Source organism: Equus quagga, unplaced genomic scaffold, assembly GCF_021613505.1.
Source record: "Equus quagga isolate Etosha38 unplaced genomic scaffold, UCLA_HA_Equagga_1.0 73442_RagTag, whole genome shotgun sequence".
Lineage (NCBI taxonomy): Eukaryota > Metazoa > Chordata > Mammalia > Perissodactyla > Equidae > Equus > Equus quagga.
Genome location: NW_025802777.1, coordinates 10508432 through 10535564, shown reverse-complemented (window position 1 = coordinate 10535564; position 27133 = coordinate 10508432). Strand labels below are relative to the sequence as shown.

Below are 27133 nucleotides of genomic sequence, written 5' to 3'. Positions count from 1 at the left end.
CAAACACATGTGAGTGTAGGCGAGTGTGAGCAGGACTGTATAAGAAAGAGCCAGGACAGCAGGATGAGAATCCTTTTGTGACCTCTGTTTTGTGGATCAGTTCCTAGAACTGTACACAAGAAGGATCTGGTTAAAAAATAAGTGCTGCTAATTAAAAGCAGCCCCTTAAGACTCATTCACCTGAGCAGGACACTGGGAACAAAGAAACACGTCTTGAGGACCAGCTGGGGGACCTGGCCCGGCACGACCTTGGCTCTCTCAGGGCAGCTGCCAGTCTGCAGATGACCGCCCTTCCTCACTCAGAACAAGCCAGAGGGAGGACGGCAGGGAAGGGGCTTCCCAAGGCCACCACTGCGGCCCCAGTCCAGTGTGGGTATGCAGCGGTGGGGGCACAGGAAGGGCACAGCAGCCCCTGATGAGACTTGAGGCCCGAGGAGCACCCCACCCCTTCACTTCACTGAGCACCCAGCCTCTGTGCCCCCAAGACCGCCTTTTCCACCTGGTGTGCTTTCTGTGACATCTGGAAAGAAAGCCCTGGAAACTTCCCGGGAAGGCCAAGCCTGGCTTCCATGCCTACCTTGCTCAGAGCTTCTCTGAAGAGCCGCACAAACTCTTCCATCATCGCAGCCGTGTACACGCCTGACTCTTGCCACACCTCTTTATTCAGGCAGTAGTCAATGGTTTTTAATGCTCTCTTCAAGATGACGGCCAGAAGGGAGAACGCTGTGTGTCTCACTGATTTGCTGTCCAACTGGGAAGAAAGAGCGAAATCCACATCTTTAAGCTGCACTGGTGGGCACACACCTCCGAAGCCGGGGGCTTGGCTGGCTCTTGCCCCTTCTTGGGTCACTCAGAGGCAAAGCAACTGGCCTCTATGCTGTGAGGTACCCTGGGGACCCTGCACTCTTGACCTCCTGCAAATTTGACCTTAGCTGTTGCTGGGAAGGCCGTTACCAGAGGAAGAGTCTGAGAGTTACTTCTGTTCTACCGTCTGTCTTTGGCAAGTCTCCCCTGACAACCACTCAGCTCCTATGAATTATCCGCATCAACAGCAGCCAAAATCTCACCAGAACCCAACCAGCCCCCGAAAAAGCATCTAACATCAGGTGGAAAGATGACAAGAAAGGGCATGAGGACTTCAGTGTGAACCACCACCTCTAGGCTCGGTCAGCGAGTGGCCCCCAACCCCAGGCCTCTGACACCCACGTTCTCTACTTGTACTCAGAAGGACAGCCGGGGGGCTCTTCAAAATCCCCACTCGCTGTGGAGACTGAATAAAGTTCAAGAACCTGCGCTACTACCAACAAGAGGGAAAGCCCAAGCCCCGGCTAGTTGTGGCGTGTCCTGGGCCAGCGCAGTGAGGGTACCTCCTGGAGGCTCAGGAGACACCATCTCAGGCCCCAGTCCGAGCAACTCAACCAGCCCCAGGTGACTCCCAAGGACAGCAAAGCCTGGAGCACTGGCTGGGATCCTGTAGACTGACAGTCAGGCACAAACAGAAAGGTTTTCTATGGACTTCTAGCCTAATAACCACGACACCCACTCCCCCAGCGTTCCACTTAGCTGGGGTTTCATTTTACACGTGCGTCGTATACTAAAGGAGCACTCTATTAAATATTCTAAAGCAGTAACGACTCCCACCCCACTAATCACTTCAAAGGCAGGGCCTGACAAGTGTCCACATGTACACTGGACGGCAGGGAGCAGAGCTCAACCAACAGCCTGACACGCTGCCTCCACACACCTTATTTCCTGCTTCCGAAATAAGCTCACTCTTTTCTTCCTGATTCTAAAATGTATGCTATGTTAAAATTTTTCAGATAATACTCTAAAGAATAAAAGAAAGATGTTAAAAAAGAAAAAAACCCACAAGCCCATCCCCTAGATATGCCCGAGTCACCGGTCTCCCTGGTATTAACATACTGTCACAGCTTGGAAGGGGCCCACAAGGAGCAGACACGCTGTGACCTCTGCCTCGCTGGCCCTGGCCCTGCACAGGATGGCAGCACGGGCAGGGGGAAAGCCATGCCCCTGCGGGTACAGCCCCTCTCTCCTGAAACAGCACTGTGGGAGGGAGAGAAGACAGCCACTTATATCCCAGACCGCCAGGAGGCAGCTCGAAGGGCAGCGCAAACACAGCCAGCCAGAGGAAACTATCTTCTACCCATGAGAGGCAGCATCTGACATATTCCTTTCAATTCTATCTTCTTGCAGCCCCTTGGGATCAAATATTTTGTGTCTCCCACAAAACAGACGGGCAAGCTAGCTGGGTCCTAATTTGGGTTATGATTTGGCAACCAGAACAAAAGACCTTTCTGCCTAGTCCCACATAGGCCTCCTTCTCTCTGTTCTTCACCCCACCCACCCACTCTCAGCACAACCCTGGATAGATATCAAAAAAAATGCTTAACCCTACTGCATGACCGAAGGAGCTATGCCACCTTATGGAAACTGCCCCATCACGATGGGGTCTGCTCATGCCTGTGCAGACTCTGCTCCTGATGTGTTCACACAATAAGCCAGCCTGCCTGGAAGAAAGGGACTCCGCCTGCCCTGCACCCCTCTGAACATCCGGCCTCTCCTAGGTAGGTCTTGAGGCCACCTGGGTTTAGGAGGGGCTGGCAGGACCCAGGACCCAGGTGTATCAACAACTAAGGTGCCATTCACCCACAGCTACAATGCTGTGGTGAAAGATGCACGAATCCCTCTGAAGGTGGCTTCTGATGGGAGTTGGGTACCTTTATAATAAATAATAATGAGAAATTTAAGTATTGGTTTTTTCCATGACCACGTCCTCCAAAAACGCCTGAAGCAGCTGGTCCTCAAAGTAAACGTTCCCCAGAAATTTCTTAACAGTATTCACTTAAGCCACCAAAGAAAGCATCTGCTCGGCAAATTGCAGCGCCACCCTGCTCAGAAATCCTAAACTACCGAGATTTTAATACAGACATTGGGCTGTAACTGAACACACTTCCCCTCCTCTGATTCTGACACTCTCCCTCCCTCAGGCGGCCGAGAGAGCCGTGGAGAGACCCGGCAGTCCCAGCTCTGGGCTGCAGTAGGGACAACATCGGGCACCCAGTCACCCTCTGACATAAATGTGCCTCGGGCTCCAGGGTCCCTTCCCAGGTGAGCAGCAACTCGCACTCAGGGAAGGCCTCAGAGGCTTACTGACAAAACACGGTCCAACACATCCAGGCTGGTATTCTCAGAAGAATCCCCAGCACCGCCGGCGGGATTAGCAAGAGAAAGTTCCAGAAGCGGGGTAGCCACTTACATTTAACGCCTGGGTGAACATGATCTTATTGCACACCAGGGGCACGGTGGTCACCATCACCATTGCCAGGAGCCGAGGCAACGGGATGAACTCTCTGGTCTGAAATGCCCGGGAAATGTCAGGCTGGGCCTCATAGATCTAGGAAAAGGAGGAGAGAAAATGAGTCGGTGCAGGAGGTTACATTTCAAACCTGAGGCTAATTGCAGGCACCCCACAGCGAAGCTGTTCCAATGACACAATTATAGGAATAAAGGTCTGAAGCTCGCCAAAGGGAACAGGGTCCAGAAGATTAACCCCAAATCCATTTGTTAAAGACAAGTCAGGTCACGAGACTGGCTGTTACTGGGGCACTGACCTTCAACAGAGCTCGGCCTGCAGTCTGGGAGCCTCTTAAAACCTCGGATGGCAAGTCAGTCACTGCCACAACTAACGACAGTATAGCTCACCAGTAACCACACTTGACCGGCACCTGACAAATTACATCATCACCTTAATGCTTCACAACAACCCTTTGGGGTCGGGATATTTTACATTAAAATAAGAAATGTTTATAGATAACAAAATTGGACCTCAATGAGGCTGAGTAACTTCCCTGGGCCACACAGCTATTAAGCAGAGAAGTGAGGACTCATTCCCAGGCGTGCACTGCTCCCTCCCCTTCCCCGGGAGAGCAGCACCAGAGCAGCTCCCAACAGGGGTGCTGGCCACAGGGCTGAGGGGCAAAGTGCATCCTTCTCGTCCCAAACACACGCAGGGACTGCATACATAGGCACCCATGTAAAATGAGAGTATACACGAATAAAAGCTTGTTTTACAGATAATCCATGCCCAGGTCGAGGCACAAGGAAAAAGAAAAAAGATTGGCAACAGATATTAGCTCAGGTGCCAATCTTTCAAAAAAAAAACTATGCTACAATTCAGACATTTCATTATGCCAGCCTAACTGTGCTGAAACTCACTATGATCTCAATCTAAGCAAAATCTGGATGAAAAAGATGCAATTGACCCAACAGATTCAAAAGGCATAAACCTCAAAATTCAGCTCAATTAAAAGCAAAATGTCCTAAGAAGATAAGGACACTCGCACTTATATGATCTAAAATACCCCCTGAAGAAGGGCTGAACCAGGTTCTTCATACTGTACAGCTGATCAGAATGTCACTTCCTCCCTCCCCTGTCAGTCCCCAGACTCCTTACCCGCTGCCTCCCACCCTATCTCAGACTTTGAAATGCCCGTGTGTTTTTACCTTGTTTAGTAGTTTGATGTTATTTGACCAAGTGGACTTCACTCTGGGGAGAAAGGAAAACGTTACTTCCTTGAAATATTTGTTCAGTAGGTCCGGGCACACTTTAAGGATGTTCACCACGAGTTCAGCCACCAGCTCATCGTCTGCCGCAGTTTTCAAACCCAGCAGGAAGTGCAGGAGTGTCAGGTTTCCCCCTCTGTCAAAGAAAGGAGAAGAGTGGTCAGCAGGGAATTTTCACAACACACTGAGAGCTCGGGATACTAACGGCAGCTCTGCAGCATCCCGTCAGTAAACGCAGCTGTGACACGGCCCTGGGCAAGTTCATTTTTGGTGAATTTCCCGCGTGGAATAAAGTGGGATGTTTTCATGGCCTGTGGGGTTCCAGCTCTCCACCAGAGGGCTCAAGTTCTCCCCTTACTTCCGAGTGGCTGAAAAAGTTTCTGCTTTGCCCTGTGCCCCATCTCTCCTTTCCTCCCTTGAGTTCCACTGGACTTTCCAAGAAGAGGAAGCAACACATTCTCTCTATCCACCCCAGCCACCTACCAGTCTGCCTAGAAGTCAAGGCCAGTGTAAAGAAAGGGCAAAATCGTCCGGGAGGAATCCACTTCCCAAATTTCATTTTGAGATTTTACTAAACTCTTCTCTCCAACTACACCCAAAAAGTATGTATATAAATGAATATGTATGTGTATATAACTATAAAAAATACAGAGAATGCATTTTTCTTTTCAAAAGGTGAAGCTTGTTTTTTTTCTTTTACATGAAGTGCTGATAAATTGTTACACAGTCCATAGTGCCATAAAATTATTTCTAAAACTCAACAAGACGGCACAAAATCTCTGCACAGGTCTTCTGCCTCCTGTTTCTAGCTCATTTCAAATTCCCAAACCTTCACTTAGCAGCCAAAGGAAAGTAAAATAGGATTAAAACTCTACTGTATGATAACATTCAAAACTTGTCCCAAAGTGGGCAGTTCTCAAAAGTATAGGATGATGACAAAATAAGAAGCAGAAAAGCATACGGACACTAAAACTTGCACAAAGGGAGCAACTAGCCTCAAATCAACATGGCCAAACCCACAGGACTCTGGGTTTTACCTGCCTTGATACCTTCTACGAAAAGAAGCCTTTTCATATCTGCTTGACTAGGAAGTCATAAAATCCAGAAAAACCTCAGGATTTGCCTAATTTGCACAACATGTTGATGGCTTCTAGGACCCTCACTGTTTTGTATCCCTTTATAAACTGACTAAAACTAAGATGCTGTATAATAGCTTCATATACAGTAAAAAGTTTTCAAAAATTGAATTAGAAAAGAATATAATTTCGATCAGAAAACTATCCTTTTTAAAAGTTTAAAATTCTTAATATGAAAAATTCATGAGCAAAATATAGTTTGTGTTGTCAAATGAATGGAATATTAAATCCACAAAAAGTGCTAAAACTACTGCGTGCACACACACACACCCCATTTTAATCAACGACAATGTAATAAAATGAATAGCACGTATCCTGACACAGTGGTCAGTACGTGCCAGACACTACTCTGGGCAGTGACCACACTCTACTTCTCTCTGAGGCAGGTACTAATTTTATTTCTATTTTACAGGTGAGGTAAGAGAGGCAGAGAGGGGTAGTAATCTGCTCAAGGTCTCAGAGCCGACTCTAGAACCTGTCCTCTTAACTTCTACACCAGGGTTGGCAAACAAGGGCCCACTGTCTGTCTTTGTAAATAAAGCTTTATTGGGACACAGTTACACCCATTTGTTTACATCCATGGCTGCTTGGTGCTACAATGGCACAGTTGAGCGGTGACCACAGAGACTGTATGGCCCACCAAGCCTAGAGTACTTACTATCTGGCCCTTTAGAAAAAAAGTTTGTCCATCCTCGCCTACGCTACGATGCCTTGCTTTCAAACACCTACCACGTGCCAGGCACTGTCCTAGGCACTGCGGATCTGAAAGAGACCAGCCTCTGTTCTCACTGATTCTCACCTACAGACAATGAACAAGCAAATAAATAAATACGCAAGGTGGTGATAAGTCACCATCAGAAGCAAGAGCCAGGCAAAAGGATAGTCATGGAGGAAGGGCTATTTCAGAAAACGGCTGCCAGGGAAGGCCTCTCTGATGTGGTCACATTTGCACAGAGACCTGAAATGAAATAAGGGAAGAAGGCTTACAACTACTGGGGAACCACGCATTTCAATTTTCTCAGCTTTCCATTAATGTCCCCACAAACCAAATTCCCTTCCTCTCCCCTAAGCACAAACATTTGCCTTTTGCGCACAGCTTCAAAAACTGACGTAAACCTCAGCTTATTTAAACAGACCCACACCCACAAGTTGATTCAGTATGCTCATTAAATGACCACCTATTCTATGGGTCTACTTAAGGGGGAAAAAAATGTGTGTGTTTTCAGCATGGTTTTATATTAGACTATAAAAGTCTGCTGTTCATTTGAGTAGAAAAATGAGCTTTTTCTCACTGGTGAGAGAAAAGCTATATTATCACCAAACAAATTAAAGGAAAAAAATGATGTGGCAAGTTAATTCACGATAATCTCAGAATCAAAACAAGTTTAAAGTCACGAGCAGGGAGAAAAATTCCCACTGGGTGACCCCATTCTGAAGGAACCAGTCATTTCTGGACTGGTTAAAACTCAATCGAACCATCTATATCCTCATAATAAAATGCCAAAAGGGTAAAAAACAAGAGTCACTCACAGTGGCCAGAGAATATGTCCAATATGCTTATTGTCAAACAGGAAAAAAGCAGGTTGATGAACAATATATCTAGCAGCAGCCCATTTTGGTTATTAAAAATATTAACATGGATATGTATCATAGTTACATGACTACAAAGATAAAGTCTAAAAGAATATAATCTAAACCACTAGCTTTCGACTATATATAAAATGTTATCATAACTGTAAAAACAAAACTTTGAAATCCTAACTGGTTAGCAGCCCTCTCTGAGGAGAGGGGGACTGTGCAGCTGTTACGAGGATGGGCTTGAAGCAGAGCTCCTGGGTTCAAATCCGAGCTCTGCCACTTTCAGGGCAAGTGACCTGACCTCTCCGTGCCCTTTTCCCTCAGCTGTGGAACTGGCATGACAACAGTACCCGCCTCAGGGTTTCAGGGCGGCCCATGTCAGGGAAGGTGCCTGCCCTGTCTGGGAAGGCGGTGTAAGACATTCTCAGATCCAGCCGACACCACGGTCTTTGAGTAAACACACGCAGCAACCCCCTGGCTGAGATCTCTCAAACTATGCGTCTCAGTCAACTGCTACCCTGAGACCTTTGCCCCGAGGGCACACGATGACCAGAAGCTCTCTGGGTCTCCAACCACTCACCCCTAAAGTGAGTGAGATGACGTCCACACTTCCTGTTCTAACCCACTATACTTCCATTATTTACAGATTTCCCCTGGAAGGCACATATGTGATGACTTCTGAGAAAACACTCGGGGTTCACAAGAGTGCTACACTTTACCTGCCAAAGGTACCAAGAGAAGCATCATAAAAATTAATCCCGTGCTTGAGCGAACAGCAGAGATCCATCAGGAAGCTATGAACCAGCTCCCTCACCATGGTCTTGCCCGCGTCTTCAGTAGAAGCCTATGAGGGTGACAAAAATTCAATGAAAATCCCAAGCTCACAAATCTTAGTAACAGCTACAGAGTAAAAACTGAATAATATCACATGCCTAATGACAATGGATGCAATATTTTAAATTAAACACTTAGTATCACTCCAAAAAAACAGCAACATCAATCAAGACCAAAAAAATACTCTTAGGAGGGGCAAGTTAAAACCCTTCTTTTTAACAAGCTTAAGAACGACTTAATTTCTCTTGGTCTTTTGAATAAAATTCCACATTGGGGAGTGTTTTTATTAAGCCCCCGAGGCTTCCTGGTAATAGAGCTTACAAAGCATGTTCAAGTCATGAAGATAAAAGGAAGTAAAATACTGGGCTCCTGAGAGGTCAATGTGAGAGCAACTGCTGTAATTTAGCGCTTGTTACAAAATAAATCACGTGTCAGTGTGACAAAAAAAAAAGGTTTAATATCATGATACCTCAGAGGTTAGAAAAAATCTTATTTACTGTAAAAAAATTTTTAGATCGTATTGCATCTAAGAAGAAAATTAATATAACCACAAGCCAAATGCAACATCAAATGGAGGGACCTGTTTAAAGGCAGGTGTCTGTTTAGATTTTTCAGTCTCCCAGCTGTAAGGATCGCATAGTAACAAGGCCATTTGAAACCGAAATGTGACTGTACCTTGACATTTTCCAGGTTCACGTCAACAATCCCATTCCAGCTGTAGAGAGATGCTATATGGTTCAACAACTGCCCAGTAAAGAAACGCACCTTCTGGGTTTTCGTGATATTTTTATTGTGAACAACCTGAAAATAATAAAACAAAAGAATTTCAAGGAATTAAATTATTTTTAAAATAATTATTTTACGTTTAGCGTTTATTGCTTTTTGTCATTATAAAAAATAATGCAGGCTTATGGCAGAAAATTTGGCCAAAAAAGGGGAAAAACTTAAAAAAATTCACCAATATCCCAACCATCCTAGGACACAGCATTTTGGTAGTATTCTTTACAGCCTTCCTCCCACCCACACAAAATACACATGTATTCTCTTTTTTTTTGCCTCTTTAAGATTATATTTATATATAGTTTTGCACCTGCTTTTACTTACTTATTAGGAACTCCTTTGGAACATCACTTTGGAAGGCTGACTATCACTCTATCCCATGGGTGGTCATAACTTGTTTACCATTCCCTGGTGAGTACAATCAGGCTGTTTCCAGACTCTGGCCACGACTAGCATCCTGATACAAAGTGTTCACCGCATCCCTGACTGTGGACTTGAAATTGCAGCCCAGGTTCTCAGCTCACCCAAACCTACCCGCAGAATTTGAAACACCTAGCTAAAACGCGTATTTCAAATACAATACGTTCCCTGTGTGGTCCTGAGGCAACCCCTCCTACCCCTGGGGCTACAAAGGTTTTTAAGACCTTTGAGACAGTGCCAGACCTGCGGTCTTCCAGAGAGTTGTAACACTTCCTCCAGGAAAGCACCTGATTCAAAGCATCTTTGCTAGCATCGGACCCCCTGTTTTAAAAAGTCACTGCTAATTTGGTGGCAAAAAAACCTCTACCTCATTATTTTCATACTTTAAATCAGAGTTTCTCAACCCTGATTCCCTATACTACTGACATTTTGAGCCAAATAACTGCTGTGGGGGACTGTCCTGTATGCTACTCACCACATGCGAGTTGCACCTCCCCAGTTGTGGCACCAAAAATGTCTCTAGACATTGCCAAATGCCCCACGGGGGACAAAATCACCCGCAGCCAAGAACCACTGTTTTAAACACTATGAAAGTTAAGCATTTTAACGCTAATTAGTCATTTTTATATGGACCGCAGTTCACAGCCTTTTGACAACTGCTTATGTTGGGAGGGTCACAGAGTTTTTCTAATTGGTCATTTAAGGTGTTCTGTATTAAAGACAGTGACTCTTTCAGCAAGTTTTTAAATTTCTAGAAGACGCCTGTAAAAGGCATAATATGCAGCATGACACAAAACAACATTTGCTCCCTGGGTAAGGGAAGAAGCGTTGTCATGTACAGCTCACGATGACTCCGAGGGCTTCCTGTGAAGCGGTGAGCAACAGCTCTTCTCCTGTTCTGAGAGGCGGCAGCCTGGCCCGGGATCCGGCAGCTGCTCCGGCTACTCTCCAGCCTTCAGGATCACTCACCGCCACCAAGTTTCTGTTTCAGAAACAGTTCTCCACTCAACCTACGTAATAAGCTATAACCCAGGATGTCACAGAGCTAGAGTCCCGGGAAACACTGGAGAAAACAAGTGACAGAAACGCCAATGACCAAACGCATACCTTTGTCTCCAGTGTCGATAACAAAATATTGACGGTGGAAATTCTATCTTCCTTTATGCCTGAGCTAAAAATGCAAGGAATAAATTCTGCAAGGAAAAGTTTCAAAGCGTTAACCTCAAAAATACTTGGAAGATGAGAACAGACAAGAGAACATTATTACTTAAATGGTATAGCAAACAGTGCCTTTTACTTTATCTTTTGAAAGTTTTGTCTGTTTTAATTACACAAGCTCACAATAGGAATAACCACTTTCACGACAGAGGAAATCAGTACCTAAAGGTAGAACAATGACAGAACTTTTTAAGGACGTCAGTAGTTCTTCAGTGTTGTCTTACTTTCCTTTTCTCACATTAACTTAAGTAAAATTAATTTGATAGTGATTGTTTGGAAGAGAATGTATGGGAGGATTATGGTTTTCCAAAATTTCTCTCTTTGCTTAGACTTGCTCAGAGATCTATTAAAAATGACGGTCTCACGGGGCCGGCCCCGTGGCCAAGTGGTTGGGTTCCCGTGTTCTGCTGCAGGCGGCCCAGAGTTTCGTCGGTTCGAATCCTGGGCGCTGACATGGCACTGCTCATCGAGCCACGCTGAAGCAGCGTCCTACATGCCACAACTAGAAGGACCCACAACTAAGAATATACAACTATGTACCAGGGGGCTTTGGGGAGAAAAAGGAAAAAATAAAATCTTTAAAAAAAAAAAAATGACGGTCTCGCTTTATTGACTGGTGGTGGCATGTGGGGCGTCTGTTTGCTTTTTGCTTTCTCTTCATACTGTTGGATCCCCAGGGAATCAGCCACCACAGCATGTGCCCTATCATCACTAATGCACTGGTGGCCCCAGGCAGAAGCATCAAGCAATTCCAATTCCACTTGCTCCACACGTGCTCAATGGGCACACTAACTTCTACAAACACAAATTCATGATTCTTCAAAAAAGAAAAATCAGAAAGCACCAGACAAACCAAAAGAAAAAATTTAAAATAAACCATAATGCCACTACCCAGAGGTTAATACTGTTAACATCTAGGTTACCAGCTGACTGTTAGCCTTCTGATGTATCAATACTCTGTTACATTTAACTTTTAGTAACTTGGGACCATACTTTACAGTTTTATAACTCAGTTTACACCCAATCATATGTCATATATACATTGTTACAAACTTTAATGTTCCTAAGTGTATTTCTACACGACTTCTAATAGATGCATTCCACCTTAGGACTAGTTCTCAATTTACTCACCCAATCCTTTGTTGGTGGATAGTTAGGAGGAGTCTGATTTTCAGCTAATATTAAAAAAAAGTCCCCTAATAAAACCTCTAACACCCTTAATTATTTCCTTAAGATAAATGACAAGACATGGAACTGCTGGATCAAACAAGTACAAAGTTTTGATGCATACGCCACACTGCCCTGCGGAAACAAGAAGTACACCCCACTTCCTCGAGCACTGCAGATGAGCGCCCCAAGTCATGCTGTTTAATAGACGGCCAGATGGCTGAGATGACCCCGGGGGAACTCTAAGGAAACCCCAGCCCTGCAACGTGCAGGAAAAGACCTGTCCATCACATCAGGCAAACAAAGCATCTCCTGCCCGAACCTGGGACAACATTCAGGGTGACCACCACCCACACCCGGCTCTCAAAAGGCCCCAGCGGGTCACATTCTGGAAGGAGTTCAGGTCTCCCACCCTGGGAGAGGTGGGAGAAGGGCTGGAGACCCAACCACACTGGGCCACAGCACCATGCTGGTCCTCCTCCAACAACTCCCAGAGCTCTGGCCAGGACACAAGACGGCTCCTCACCTCCAGAAGGACTCGATTCCACCAACTCTTACTGAACAACTGCCATGTGCTAAGTGTGGTCCAGGTACCACCACTTACCATCTTACTGAGTCTCTCGATAAAATGCAAGTGGCCCTACTAGCTTAACCAATGCCAAGCCTTGCTCTAGGGAGACAGTCACCAAAAGGTGGTCCAGCTTGGATTCTCTGAGGCTATTACTGCTATTCTGGTAACACTAAGCAAAGCCACCAAAGTAATTAAACTTTATTTTTTACACACAATTACTAAGGGGAGCCAGGTGCCAGGGCTATGAATCGGTGCATGTTCTGGGGCCATAAAGCCTCCTTTGTTTGCACGAGCCTCTGAAGTTTGCATTTATCCTTTGTTAGGACATCGCTCAGCATTCCAGATAGCAGAACAGGAATGCCTCTGTCCACGCTGACCAGCGGGAGCGAAACCGCCCTGAGCAAAGCTTCCCACGCCCGCAGCCCGAGTTCTAGTGCACACGGCAGCTGTGACAGCTGCTGACTTTAACCCCGAGAAAATGCTCTGCAGATTTTTCAGAACAATCACAAGCAGGCTCTGCTATGAGACAAACAGGCACACCTACCTTTCAACTCCAGCACTTGCACTATGGTGCTGTCATCCCCCGCAATCAAAAAGGAGAGGGCGAACTGGATGTAGGCCAGGCGGACGTCATGCACGCCCTGGGGACAAAGGAGACCACGTGTCACACGTGCATCCACACATACACCCGAGGGAGCAGAAACACGGCAGGCATGCACGCCCCTCAAGTCCCTGGGTCACAAAGGTCTCCTGGGCCTGTGCCACCAGAGGGCTCTAAGTCTAAAGCCAATGGTCATCTCTTTACGGAAACAAAGGGTTTTTTCTTTGCTCTTTCTCCCTCAATCTTCTACTCTACTTTTCCTTCTCTTTCAAGTTCTTTCTAAATACAAAAGTATGGGTATGACACAGCATCTCCCCTTCCCCAACTGTAATACATAAACCTTTTTAGTTTACGGACCACTTTGGCATAGAGCAGAAGATGCTCAGCTTGTCTAACTATCATCCACTCTCACTTTCCAATGAAATAATCCACCTAACTTTTTGAAAATCCAGAGATCATGGAAAGACAGGCTGCCTTTGATGAGACACCAATGAGGTGATGTCTGGTTTTTATTAGCTATCATAAATTTATACCCAACACCAGAGCACAGACGCTGTCATGCTACACACCCAGCGTGGCCTTCCCAGGATGACAATCTGCACTGTCATGCAGGCATCAGCCATGACCTAGGACAGTGACCATCTTCAACGAGGGCCCGAAGGCCAGGATCAGCACCAGAACCTCAGGGGAAGTCACCAGACCCATCTGATGGGTCTTCCCTCCCAGTAACTTTAAGCCAAACCTGTGTCTCCTCATCCCTGTTTCATACCCAAAGAACCACGGCATGTGGCCATGCAGGTCTCCTGTCAGCTGTACCTGAACTAGCACGTATGCTGAGATCCTGCACAGCTTAAAAGAAACTTTTCTCTACTTCACAGTTATTCCAAAGGACTTTAATTTGCTGCCAAGAAGGGAGAATTAGGGCTCTAAATGCCTGAAAAGAGTAAGGAGTCTCTGCCTTCCAGATGGTTGCATTCCACTTAGTAATGGCAGCAGAAGTGGTGGCAGTAGTGATGGTGATGATGATGATGATGATGATGACAGCAATGATGTTTACTGAGCACTTCCTCTGTGCCAGACCCTATGTCAAATGCTGCACGTTACCTCATTTACTCCTTATAACAACCTGAGGTGGAGATGCCCACAACACCCATTGTACAGATGAGGAAACTGAGGCTTTAAAATACTCACTCAAGGTCACATAACTGCTAAGGAAGTAAGTACTGGAACTTGGATAATAAGAAGTAACTGTACAAACAGACTGATCGTGCTCGACTTTACGTCTGACTACAGGAAGTTCCTTCTTCCCACGGCATTTTCATTTCACTTTTCCTCAAGGGGCAAGGACCATACTCGCACCACTGAGGCTTCCATGTGAGTACATAATTAAGCGCACCTTGTTCTGTTGGGGATATGCTTCTTCTGGAGAAGAGAAAGGACGTCTGACCCACGCCCGTGACACCAGGATGGAGGCCTTGCATATTCACTGTATTTACTGAGTCTGTCTCCGTCCATGTCACATGGCACCGCAGCACTTACACCAATGCTGGCTTACTCCAAACACCCTAAGAGCTCCAAACTGTCCTCTCCGTCCTGGGGCTCATCTGTGGGCCCCTTCACAATATGAGGTCCGGGGACACTGATCACCAAAGTCTTGAAAATGAGCTGCATTTCCTTAGAGTGTCAGCAGCACTCCAGTGCCTTCAGTCATCAACTCAATGTGAGTAAAACACCAATTACATTCAAGGTGCTACACTCACAGGCTGAGAGAGGATGCAAGGATGACAAGATATCGGCCCCGCCTTCAGGAAGCTTAAAGAAACCACTGCTCCCGAGCTATTTAGATGCCTCATTGTTCAGAGCAATGAGTCACCTAATTTAAATAGAGTTAACTCGTTATCCTGGTCTATGCATACCTTGCGTTTCCAAAGGACACTGGTAAAATGCTAAAGCTGGCCTAGTAAAACTAAATTAGGTTTCATCTTTTCCTGGCTAGATGGAAAGCTTCTACAGGTTTGGGGGGTTTTTTTTGGTGCCCTGAAGAAACAGTATTGGGGGCCCTGGAATGCTGGTCCCAGTTATCTGCCATTCTAGATCTTTCTATCCTGCTTGTATACAGCAGAGTTGGACTAGATCCCCTCTCAAGGGTCCCTCCAGCAATGATTTTCACATTGAAACAGAATTTAGTTCTCACCTCCTGGTATCCTTCTTGTATATCCCAGACGACCTCAATTTTCAGATCCCTAACATTGTGGAGGAACAAGAGCCCCAAGACACAGCGTCTGCCCCACTGCAGGCAGCTGGCACCATGCCCCCTGCTCATCCACCTGCCTGGCCCACCCTCCGTCTCCAGCACACTCCATCAAAGGCAAGAGGCCCACACGCCTGCCCCTCATTCCTACCCTGTGACTGCACAGGGTTATTATCCCAGGAAGGAAGCGTCCTGAACTCTTTATGGCTCGTTCTGCAAAACACTGTCTAAAATAGACCAAAACATATTTGGTAAAACTGCCCCTTGGCACAGGATTTTAACAATGTTTTCTTTGGCTGGGTGAATATATCCACAATCCTCTCTCTTCACAAGACTTTAATAATTCCCCCCAAAATGTTAAAACACATTCATTAAAAAATTTATCTATCAGCTTCTTCAAAACCTAAATGGCATGAAAAAAAAAAAAAGGTTCAAAGATTTGAGGAGATTTAAGAATCGTATCAACCAAACACAACATGTGGCCCTTGTCTGGATCTGATTTGAACCACAAAGTATAAAGATATTTTTGAGACAGTCGGGAAAAACTGAGACCAAATTGAGCATTAGATGATACTGAGAAATTATTAATGGTGTTAGGTGCAATAATGTACTGCGGTTTTGTCTTTTAAAGGGTCGTTTTCTGTGAGAGACACACACTGAAATATTTAGGGTGAAATATGATTCATGTGTGGGATTTGCTGTAACAGACTGCCCCAAAACAAACCAAAAAGGTGGGACAGGTGACAGTGTCTGAAGCTGGATGACAAGCACATGAGGATTCTCTGTGCTGCTCTCTATTTTTTAATGTCCCTGACATTTCCTGTATTTTAGAACAAAATTTTTTTAATGTCTGGAAACCATTCCTACAACATACAAAGTATTTAGGATACTTGATAGAAAAGATTACAAAAAAGAAAGTAAGAGACTTTCATCTTGACGATAACTCCCATTTCACAGATTCGGGAGACGCAAAACCACCTGCGAAGACTCTGAGATGCAGTGGCGCATATGCAGCCTTGCCGCTGGGGTTGTGGCAAGCAGGCCCTGGTTGGGCTTTGCCAGCGCGTGTGTCTTGGTAGGTGGCCTGGGTAGTGACGTATGTTTTACTTAGATGGCTGGGCTGGTTGAGGTCCAGAGAGATGGGGTGGGAAGGGGCAGGGAATCTGATGAGTAATTACTGCCAGGCTGACTGCCAGGGAAGACCAAAGCAGCATGATATCTCCCTAGTGTGCAAAGAGCACACAAATTCTTTTTATCAGAAATGCATTTACATGTCAGGAGCCATAACTCATTGAACGGAATTTGCTGACACATTAATAAAGGATAGCATCCACGAGACACTAAGTCCTGGAATGTTTTTCCTCAGAGAACACCTTATTTGTAACTCCAAGAAAACCCTCAATACTAGGCCAGCCTCAAAGAGCCATAAGAGTTACCCGGTGTTACTATGATCAACGCTTCAGTTCATTACCCACAATGCAGAAACTCTCAATTCCCAGGAAGAGTCAGAGAACAAGGTGACACATGGGTGCAGAAGTGCATTATTCTAATGTGGTTCTCCCCCTCGGCAGACGGGGTTGCTCTCTGTCAGTCTGTTGCACGCTCAGGAACGGGGCGTGGGGAACTGAGGCACAGCTGTTCACGGTGCTGGAACGCCAGCAGGGAGAGCTGATCTGGCAAACGGAAGGAAGAGCTTTGCCAACCTGCACTGGCATGCGCTTTGGGAGAACGTCCCCTCTCCAGCTTACAAGTCCTCAAACCTGTGCTTTCGCCTCAAAAACCTTTCCAAACTTAAGTGAAACTTCTAGAGCCACCAAGGAACTTTCTTTACAGCTCTTTTAAAAACCAACCAATCACACGTCCATTCTCCTTGGTATAATGCAGCCCCTACTCATTACAAGAGCTATAATTGGGAGGCATAAGTCACCTATTAAAAAGCCATAGAAGTCCTCTGGGCTTTCTCCAAAGTGGACAGAATAAGAACAGGGGCACTGGGACTCTCCTCAAGGTCCACGCCACACGGCGAACGGAGATGATTTCATTTACTCAGCAAAGACACTCAAAAGCTAAGTCATCCTCACAGGCCAGGAAGGCACTGTGATGCTGAGGCCCAGGAGAAGCTGTCCTGAGACATCCCTGTCATTCAGGCTCTCCCAGGTGACTGGGCCCCCACTGCCAGCCAGGAGGCCTTCCTTCATCACAGGCTCCAAGGCAGATGCTTCTCTGTACAGGGCTCCTACTCCATCTACCTGAGGACCAAGGCCGGAGAGGAGGGAAAACAAACGCTACTGCCCCCCAAAGGGAAGGAACACCCGTGAGGTAGGAGATGCTCAGGGTTCCTCACCTTTGAATCCCTCTTGGTCACCAAGGTGTACAAGGTCTTTTTATTCAAATCAAAATGGCTGCAGACATCCCTGGCGGCCTCAGGACCCTGGGTCACCATGGCAGCCATCAGGTTCAGGCAGGCTCGAGCCATCCTGCATGGGGACAAGGAGGAAATCAGGCATATCAGGAAGAATAGAGCACAAAGCCATCTCCCCAGGAAGCCAAGTGCACACCTGGCTGAGGTGTGCTATCCCCAAACCAGAAAAAGACAGGAGACATACAGACATGCTCCTTTTTAAAAAAAAGAATCATAATAAAAACTTCAAATGAGGCTAAAATACTGAATCAGAGAGGATACAAAACGCAAGATACAAAGAAGATGGAAATTTCTCTCTCCCATAAATGGTCATGTAACTAGGAGACCGCAGCTCATCCCTGCTTTTGCAGGGCACAGAGGAAGATGTCTTTGTAGGAGGCATCTCCGAAAACGAGCTCTTGGCTGCCTTTCCATCCTGCAGTTATCCAGGATGCGTGGTTTACTGAGTGCCTACTACATACTAGGCACTGTTCCACGGGCTGGGAAGACAGCATCCTGCAGGACAGTCAAGACCCCGTCCACATGCACCTTGCATTCTAGTGGAGGGTGACAGACAGTCAAGAGATTAATACAGAATATTATGTCAGATGTATAGCTGTACAAATAGATATACAAACAGACATTTTTCCCTACAGGCTAAAGGGACAGAAAGTGACAGTGGACGTAGGATGGTCGAAGAAGGTCTCCCTGAGACGGCACTCTGCAAAGCCCTGAAGGCAGAGAGGGAGGGAGCCTGTGACAGTCTCAGAAAAGAGCCATTGGGGAAGGACAGGCAATGTAAAAGAGATGTCTGGAGTGTCCCCAGGACAACAAGGAGAGCACCAGGGCAGAGTGAGAGGGACACAGGGTAGGAGAGGAGTCAGCAACAGTGAGAGGCTGGTCAACAGAGGAAGGAAGGGCAGAGCCACATCACGATGGCCTCGGAAATGGCTCAGCTCTACTCTATGAGTGGAGGAAAGGTCAGATGCACTCGTGGAAAGCCGCACACAGACCAAACCCAAGGCTAGTCCTGCCACATAAAGGCGGGCAACTGACCTGTAGCCCGAGGCGTAGAGGGACTCGTAGATGAGCTTCATGTGGTTATTCATCAGCTTTTTCACGATGTTGGTACCCACAACATGAAAATGGGAAAGATCGCCTGCTGTCCGCAATAGTATGGCCTCGAAAGCTTGAAATATTAATAGCATCTGCAAAGACAGAATGGAAACACTTATGAATCATCTTATCTCTTTTCCTCCTCTACATACATGCTGCTCTTATCTTAGCCACAGTCACTTACAAGTATAAAACCTTTGACTTGCAGAATTAGGCCTACCCAGATCCTGGGCCAAAGGCAGGAAGGTGACAGCTTAGCAGGATGCCTCGCCAGGCCCCAGGCTCTGGAATTAGTCTTGCTCTCAGAGTCAATAGACTGTAGCTTGCTTACAATTACACAAAATGAGATGAAGAGAAATTTCTACTAATGATTGGGCCTCACTGTCTTGAGGATATTCAGGTGTACAGTGCTACGGCAATAACACTGAGATTTCAACAGGTTCATAAACATCCCAAATTTTGAATCCTTTGGAACCAGAAAACAACAGTCAACTCAATAAATGTCTGAAACTATGACACACAGGTTTCACCTATTTCTCTCTTGTTAAATCAAACCATATCAAACCAAGTACATTCAGATTAAGATCTATGATCCTTTCTTCTGGTATTATTCACCAATAAGAAGTTAGCGCTTCCTACTAAAATGCTTTCAAAGGTCATGATGCAAAAATGAATGCATTCCTACAGCACAAGGACAAAGCATCATTTTCTGTGGAAAGCTGGTAAAGTCTTGGAAATTTACATCACATTTCTCTTCATCGAGCTTAACACAATAGTAGCATTAAGGCTTTATTCCGTTCTTCAGGCCAGGTAAGGAATAACATACTTCACTTTCAGGTCGCTTCTCCCCACTCAGGAGCTGGAAAATCTCCGCACACTCAACAGAAATCTTTATGTACCCTTCCACAACGTCATATACATCTTCTCGTGGTAGCTTCTTGGCAGCAGAGACAAATGCTTCCAAGGCTGAAAAAGAGTTATGTTCAAACGTTAACAAGGACAGTCTCCTTAGAAACAATCGCAGCCAATACTGTGACAGAGGGAGATTTCTGGCGGGAACATCCAAGCGACTGGAACTGCCACTTGCTGAGATGGAGAACACAGGAGCAATGTGGAGACAGTGAGATCAAGAGTGAGGACACGGCCCTTTCTCTATCGCCAGTTAAGTCATGGGCAACAGCTTTCAAAACAACTGGTTTGGAGCAGAACCCTTCCTGATCCATGGACCGTCCCTGAGGCTGACATTGATCCACCCCTGAGCACCCTCTGGGTCTTTAGCAATCTGCACTTGTCTCCCCTCCCTCCCCACAAGTGAAGGGGGTATAATCAGAGAACAGATAAAGAAAATATGGTATATCTATAAACAGTATTGTATTTTGTATTATATGTATAATATTACTGTGTGTGTGTATATATATATAATGGCATAGTAGTCAGCCTTAAAAAAAGGAAGCCCTGCCTTTTGTGACAATATGTGTGGACCTCAAGGGCAAGAAGTGAAATAAGTCAGAGAAAGCCACATCTTGTATGATCTCACTTATATGTGTAATCTAAAAAAGCCGAATTCATAGAAACAGAGAGCAGAATGGAGGGTGCCAGGGGGTGGGGCTGGGGGAAACAAGGAGATGTTGGTCAAAGGGTACAAACTTCCAGTTATAAGATGAGTAAGTTCTGGGGATCTAATGTACAACATAGTGACTATAGTTTAACAGTACTGTATTATATACTTGAAAGTTATTAAGAGAGTAGATCTTAAATGTTGTCACCACAAATAAAAGGTAATTAAGTAAGGAAATGGAGACGTTAACTAACCTTATTGCGGTAATCATTTCAGAATATATACATATATCAAATCATTACACTGTACACCTTAAAATTACATACATTATATGGCAATAATATCTCAATAAACCTGGAAAACAAAACAAAAGAACAATAACAAAAATCTTCCCTAATGCCTGGCTGCAAACAAAACCCCCTAATATCCATCAATTCCACTCCCCTGCCCTCCAGGGAGGCGAACCTATTACAGGAAGTTATGAGAATACACCAAAAGGGAGAGAGAATCCAAGACAGAGACCAGAGTCAAGCACAAATCCAGCCTCACAGAAGGGATTCACGCTTTGACCCAATGACTTCAGCTTTGCCACATCTCTCAACTACTTTACCTGCACCCATCGCCTGTCAACCAGGGGTGTCCCAACGAAACCTGTTCAAATGATGTGGCACCTGAACGTCATGGCGCTCTCGGTGCCAAATCATGAAATATGCATACAATCTTTTAAATATTTAAACATGCTTTTTCTTCTGCCAGAAAGGTTTCTGTCCCCCTCCCCCAGCTCTGCTGAAAAGCCACTTCCCGGGGGAGCCTTCTGTGGTCTCCCAAATTCGGTCCCAGGCCCTCAGGCACCCTGTTTCTCCCTCTCTTTGGAGAACTTAGCCTAGAACGGTTTGTGTGACTTTGCTGGTTGATCTTTCCCACTTGACTATTCGTAAGCTCTGCAATGGCACGGCCCTTGTCTGATTTTTACTCACCATTTTCTCTCTACCTTAGCAAATAACAGCCCCTAGTAAATAATGAATAAATGAATGAAAAGCACAATTCTGTGCTAAAGCTAGTATCATCTTCCTAACACTGACTAGCAGTTGCAGGTATCAAAAGCTTGCTAACAAAACCTGTGGGAGAAAAACTGGAAATTGAGGCTATTCTGGGTATTAACTTAATTTCTTTAACCTGGGAGAAACACTGTCACTTTTCTCGTGACATTCTGTTGTGTTTTTTCCTGATAACCTACATACTTTCTAAAGGACTATGAGGAGTTGGGAAGGGTGGCCACACTTTTCAAAAGTGAAATTACAGAATCTGCTCCATATCAGTCAGTCCCTAGGCCAATCTTGGTCAACTGACAGGTCCCTGTGGTGGCTTCAGCTTGTCACACGTTATCAGGCTAGTGAGTGTGGCTGGATCAAAGCTATTGAAAATAGTGCCGACAGCCACAGTAGCAGCAAACTGTCTCACTGCACAGCCAGAGCTGACACACTCGGGACTCGATAAACATTCGTCGTGCGAACGAGTAGTACATTTATTCACTTTCCTGTCAATTGCAATACCCAGGTTTCAGAGCTGGCTAAGGGGTGCTGCCTGGGCGAGGGAGGCGCGCAATCGCAGAGAACTGTCACAACCAGGCAGGTCGCGCCCTCTTGCCGTCGCTGACAGCCAGCCCAGGACACGAAGAGCAGCGCACAGTCCCACCCAGGCCCCCTGGACGCCCGATCACCCGGGCCTCGGTTTCCCCTCTGCAAATCCGGAGGTGAGGCTCCGACCCTCGGTGACCGAAAAGCTGCAGAAAGGAGGGTTGTGTCTGGCACACGGACGCCCACCCTGACCGAGGCCGGGAGGCGGCTCGCATGCACGTGCTCCCGCCCGGGTCCGCCCCGCACTCACCCGGGCCCGCGCCCTGCGGGTCCCTCAGCTGGGCCTTGAAGCGCACGCCCGTGAGCTCTTCGGTGCGGGCCCGCTTGGCTGCGCCCGCGGGGGAAGCCGTTCCGTCCTGGCCGCCCGGGGCCTTCCTCTTGGGGACCCCCATGGCCGAGAGGGTGGGAGCGCGCCAGGATCCACACACCCGGGGACCAGGAAAGACGACAGGCGTGGAGAGCACCCGAGCGGATCGAGCCCACACGCGTGCTGGAAGAGGCGGGGCAGGCGGAAGAGGCGGGGCCTCGGGAGGGAGCCGGCGGAAGGGGCGGGCCCGCGGGGGGCGGGACGGGCGGGACGGGCGGAAGGGACGGGGCCTGTGGAAAGGGCGGTCTGGCGGGGAGGCAGCGGTGAGGCTGCGGGGGCGTGGGGTCAGGCGTTCCCGGTCGGTGCGGCGGTCCTGGCCGACAGTCTGTGACACCTCCGCCCAGCCGCGGCGGGGAGAGGCCCATCGGGGCAAGCCTGCTGCCCCTGGCGGCCCTCTCGAGGGGCTTTGGCAGGAAGAACGCCCAGATCCTCCGCTCCCGGAGGGCGCAATCCCCGGGGCGTCGTAGCAGCACAATCAGATCAGGTCTTGACCTGAGGGCGCCCCAGTGGCGCCTCTTGAACTTGCTTGACATGCAGCGGCATCCGATGCTTTGCCTATTCGAGGCCCCGCGGGCTGGCTGGGAGGGTGGATGCCCCTGGCGAAATGCCAGGCGGGCGGATGCGGGGCGGTCCTCGCTGGGGCACCCGGGCAGAGGGTCGTGCGGGTGCCCCTAACCCTGACCCTTAGCTCGTCTCACAGCCGAACCAGGCCAGCTTGTCTGGTGCGATGTCGCCCCAGACTGACCTCCTTTCGGCCATGCAGGGTGGGAGGAGAGGATCAAGTGAAGTAACGTCTGTGAAAACCCTTCGTGGATAGCGCATCCGCCTCCACACCTAAGTTCCTGACATTAAAATGGAGACAGCAAAGCCAGCCCTACCTAATCCTTGGGCCTTGTCCTGAGCTGAGAAAATGATGCAATGTATGAAAAACTGCTTGGACGGGAAAAAAGTACTGTGTGTTTTTGTAAGATGTCATTAATTGACTTGAGAGTCTCATTAAATGCTCTCAAATAAAATGGAGCTATAAATGAATGAGTAAAACCAGGCTAGTGCATTTTTAAATACGACATCATCAATACTTGGTTATGTGTTCAAATAAATCATGAACCAGCTCATTAGATGGGTAATTTGGTGATTCCTGGAATTCTCTATCAGGTTGTCCTCTGGTCTGAGGAAATACTGTCTCGTGTTCTGTAAAAGGATGTGCAGTGAGCATCTGAGGCCGTAGCGTTTTATGGCCTGTTGGGGTTTCAGAGTCTAGTAGAAAAGGCTCGTGGTGTTGAGTCTGAGCCTCTGGCCTGGCACAACTATTGAGCCTGTGGAAATGCCTGTGTTGTAGGCAGGTCAGACAGAGAGGGTCACCCCAGCACATGTGAGCTGATGGAGCAGTATTAAAAGACAGGGATATGTGGAAAATTCAGGCTGTAAAGAGCAATACTCTTAATAGTCAAGACAGAGACTTAATTCTGACTAATTGTCCATGCTAGTGCTCTTCTGTGTTTAATTGCCAACCGCCAACTTTGTTTTCTGCCAGGGTGGACCTGATCAAAGAGGCAGCAGGGAGAGGTAGCAAAACCATTTCTGCCATGTGACCTTGGGCAAATTATCATCTCTCTTTATAAAAACTGAGAGAGGGTGAGAGAATTTGCCAGCATTACTTACCTAATAAGTGGTGGAGCCACTCATTTACTGTATCACAACCCAAATAGGAACAAAGAAACAGAAGTTGTCAGTGTCCATCCCAGCCTTAGCCAGAGACATACCTGATGAGGTATGGCTCAGAAGTACAGATGGATGCTTCAGACTAGGTCACCCGGATGCCGTGAATCACTGATGCAAGGTCACTAACCCCACTTGTTCAGATACCAGGCTCACCAACCAACCAACTTTCTGGATAGTGACATGGCTTTCTACATAAAAGGCCTGCTTGGAGAGAAAGGACCTTATTTGCCCCCAAGAACATTCTGGTCTATTGACGATAAGCATCACTGTTCCTGGGCCATTCTAAGCTGGTATCCACTTCGGGGCCTTTGCACTTTCTGTTCTCTCCCTCTAAAACTCTGCCCAGACCTCATGTGGCTCATACTCTCAATTCATGTGGGCTCTTCCTGTCCATCCCTCACTCCCTATCTTCTTACCCTCTATTTTCCTTTATTGCCTTTATCACCTGTTGGTGATAGTAAACATTCATTTGTTTGTCAAACTCCTTTACTAAAATGTGCACTCCACAATGGCGCAAACCAGAGTTAAGTGCCCCATTCTCACTGCCTAGAACAGGGCTTGGCACATTGCAGTGCTTGATAAATATTTGTTGAATAAATAAATATCTATCTAAATGAACGCATAGACTTGAATCTTGAGCTTGGTTAATGTCAATCTGTCCTAAAAGGCAGGTTGACCCTTGGAATGCTGTCAAAAAGCCTCAGGATAAATATTTTTGAGGCTACAAGCTTATGAACTGGCCCCAGACTGTGGTAAACTAACCAAGGGAAGTGTCCAATCTCTAATAGCCAACCAGTTCATCTCCAGTGGGCACACTTCTTATTCACACCTGTTATGTGCGTGTATTTATTCATTCCCATTTCAATCTTATAAGTTTAAATTCAAGCTCTGGAAAGGGGTAAAAGGAGAAGCTCAATCAGAGCCCATATCAAGTTCATATTAAAACATGTTACCACGGACTCTCACAATGGGAGAAATGTACGTTGCTGTACACAAGATGAAGTTGTCTTGACAGTTTACTCTGCATTATTTCATCTGGAAGAAAGCTCATTGATGCAATCACTTATAGAGGGAGAGGTATGGAATGCCTTTCTCTGTTCTGACACAAGTTTGAATCTCTTTAATGATGAATGTTTTAGTGTGGCATTTACTGAGATCAAGAAAGTTCCATTATCTGCTTGTTTAGCAGTGAGAAGAATGAAGCATTTTTTCAAAGACGGATGCCATGAACTCTAGTGAAGGACGCTGTATTCAGAGGCTAGAAAAGATAGATAAACCTATAGCTTCTCCTCAGTTCGAGTCAACAAAACACCAGCATCCACCAATATCTGCTATGGTGTTGCATTATACAACCAACCATAATAGATTCCAAAAAATATAGTACAGTATACCTACCCCCAGGGGTTTGAGTATCATTGAGAAGATGGCACACCTAATAAGGTCAATAGCAGTAAAGAATTTAACCAAGAGCCCGAGATGATATGAGGCGTTATGAGGCCATGTGATATTTACCAAATGAATGATCAACAGACATAGCATATTAGTATCATCCAGGTTAGATGGTTGTGGGCTTCTTACTGAGGTGATAATAAAGCAGAGAAGAAAAGAGAGGCATCAAATTTGCTTTTTTTTCTCCTGTGAGACAAAACTAAAGAAGAGTAGAAAATGTTCCCCTCTCGTCCAATATGGAATAAACGAGTTATAAGTGTGAAACCAGTCTTGATAAAAGTCACAACATAAGTAAAATTTGTCTTAAATTCCTGCTCGCCCACCTCTGCACACACGTATACATGGCGCCTTCTTGCTGTCCCCGTCTTCCCAAACCCCCAACTGCTACAGCTTTCCCAAAACTCATCTTCCTGGAAAATACCTTTTCCAGAATTATTCCTTTTCCTACCTCCCTCCCTATGCTAAGTCCACCCTTCCTCCATAACCTGTTCCTTCACAAAAGCCTTTTTAGCTAGCCATCAGAAAATGAAGAAATTGGATAAATTCACCATAAGCTGTTGGAGAATAATAACAATTTGCAGCCAACTCATGAATGTTTTCATACTTTCAAACAGGACACTGGGAGGTCACAACCCCTCAAGTGAATTTCTAGTAGATGTGTTTTAGTCACTGTGGCATTGAATATGGGCCGGGGGAGGGGGTGTCAGGGGTGGGGGTGGTGGGAACAGGCAGATCATGGACCAGGAGAAGAGGAGCTTCTGAATATTGTGCATAAATCTGTCTGTGAATTCCAGCCATTATCCCATATGTTATATTTTATAATTAGGGGGCATGCTTCAATTTTTAAAAAATATTCTTTCACCTCCATTTGAGAAATATGCAGTGATCCTGCTAGGACAATGCCTACAAGAGCCATATCCTCCATAAATATGTATTATGTTTATGACCAGGATCTCAGACTGGACTACTCAGAAATACGAGGTTATTGAGTTGATGGCCCTAGTCTTTAAACAACAAAATGTAGCAAAATCCATACCCAATTTATAGACTAAAATATCAGATGACAAATTTCAAAGGTGTCGTGGAGTCTGGTCTACCATCTTAATCACTAGACGGAAATATGAGAAAACACAGAAAAACTGAATAACAATATATTCAAATTAATAGACGGTAAGAAAGCGTTATACCTACAGAGAACACGTGTTCTTTTTAAATAACATGGAGCAGTCATAAAAATTGACCACATTCTAGGTCACAAAGGAGGCCCCAGTAATTCCAAAAACTCATCATCATACAGACCATGTTCTCTGACCATAAACCAATAAAATTAGACCCAGATAATAAGAGGATAGGTTTTTTAAAATCCCATAAGCCTGGAAGGGGAAGAATAACTTTTACCAAGTGATCCTTGGAAAGCAAAAGGGAAATTATGAAAGACTTGGAATGCAACAAAAAGAACACTTTATAGAGCAAAGTCCGTGGGACACAGTGCTTAGAGGAAAATTTATAGCTTAAAATTAATTTATCAGAAAACAAGAAAGGTTGAAAACAAATGAGCTAATAATTTATGTTCAAATCAAAAACTTGGAAAAAGTACAATAGAACCAACCCAAAGAAATATGAAAGAAAGAAAGCAGAGATAAGGACAGAGATCAATTACAGAGAGAATGAAAAAACAGTGAAGATATTCACAATCCAAAAGCTGATTGTTTTTCTTTTTTAAATTAAATAAACAAATCTGTG

At 45.9% G+C, this 27133-nt stretch overlaps 1 protein-coding gene across 1 annotated transcript in view; it reads right to left on the bottom strand.

Moving 5' to 3' along the window:
• The window catches only part of LOC124234274 (nucleolar pre-ribosomal-associated protein 1-like), a 68574-nt gene extending 46228 nt beyond the window's left edge, over window positions 1-22346 (bottom strand). The window contains exons 1-11 of the mRNA XM_046651534.1: window positions 22103-22346; window positions 19484-19623; window positions 18598-18749; window positions 17485-17617; window positions 12833-12929; window positions 10440-10525; window positions 8808-8933; window positions 8018-8142; window positions 4525-4720; window positions 3278-3415; window positions 578-751 (exon numbers count right to left, since the gene is read on the bottom strand). Of these exons, the coding sequence (XP_046507490.1) occupies window positions 578-751; window positions 3278-3415; window positions 4525-4720; window positions 8018-8142; window positions 8808-8933; window positions 10440-10525; window positions 12833-12929; window positions 17485-17617; window positions 18598-18749; window positions 19484-19623; window positions 22103-22244 (1509 nt within the window). The 5' untranslated portion in view covers window positions 22245-22346. The remainder of the gene's footprint in view (window positions 1-577; window positions 752-3277; window positions 3416-4524; window positions 4721-8017; window positions 8143-8807; window positions 8934-10439; window positions 10526-12832; window positions 12930-17484; window positions 17618-18597; window positions 18750-19483; window positions 19624-22102) is intronic.
• Between the last annotated feature and the right edge of the window lie 4787 nt (window positions 22347-27133).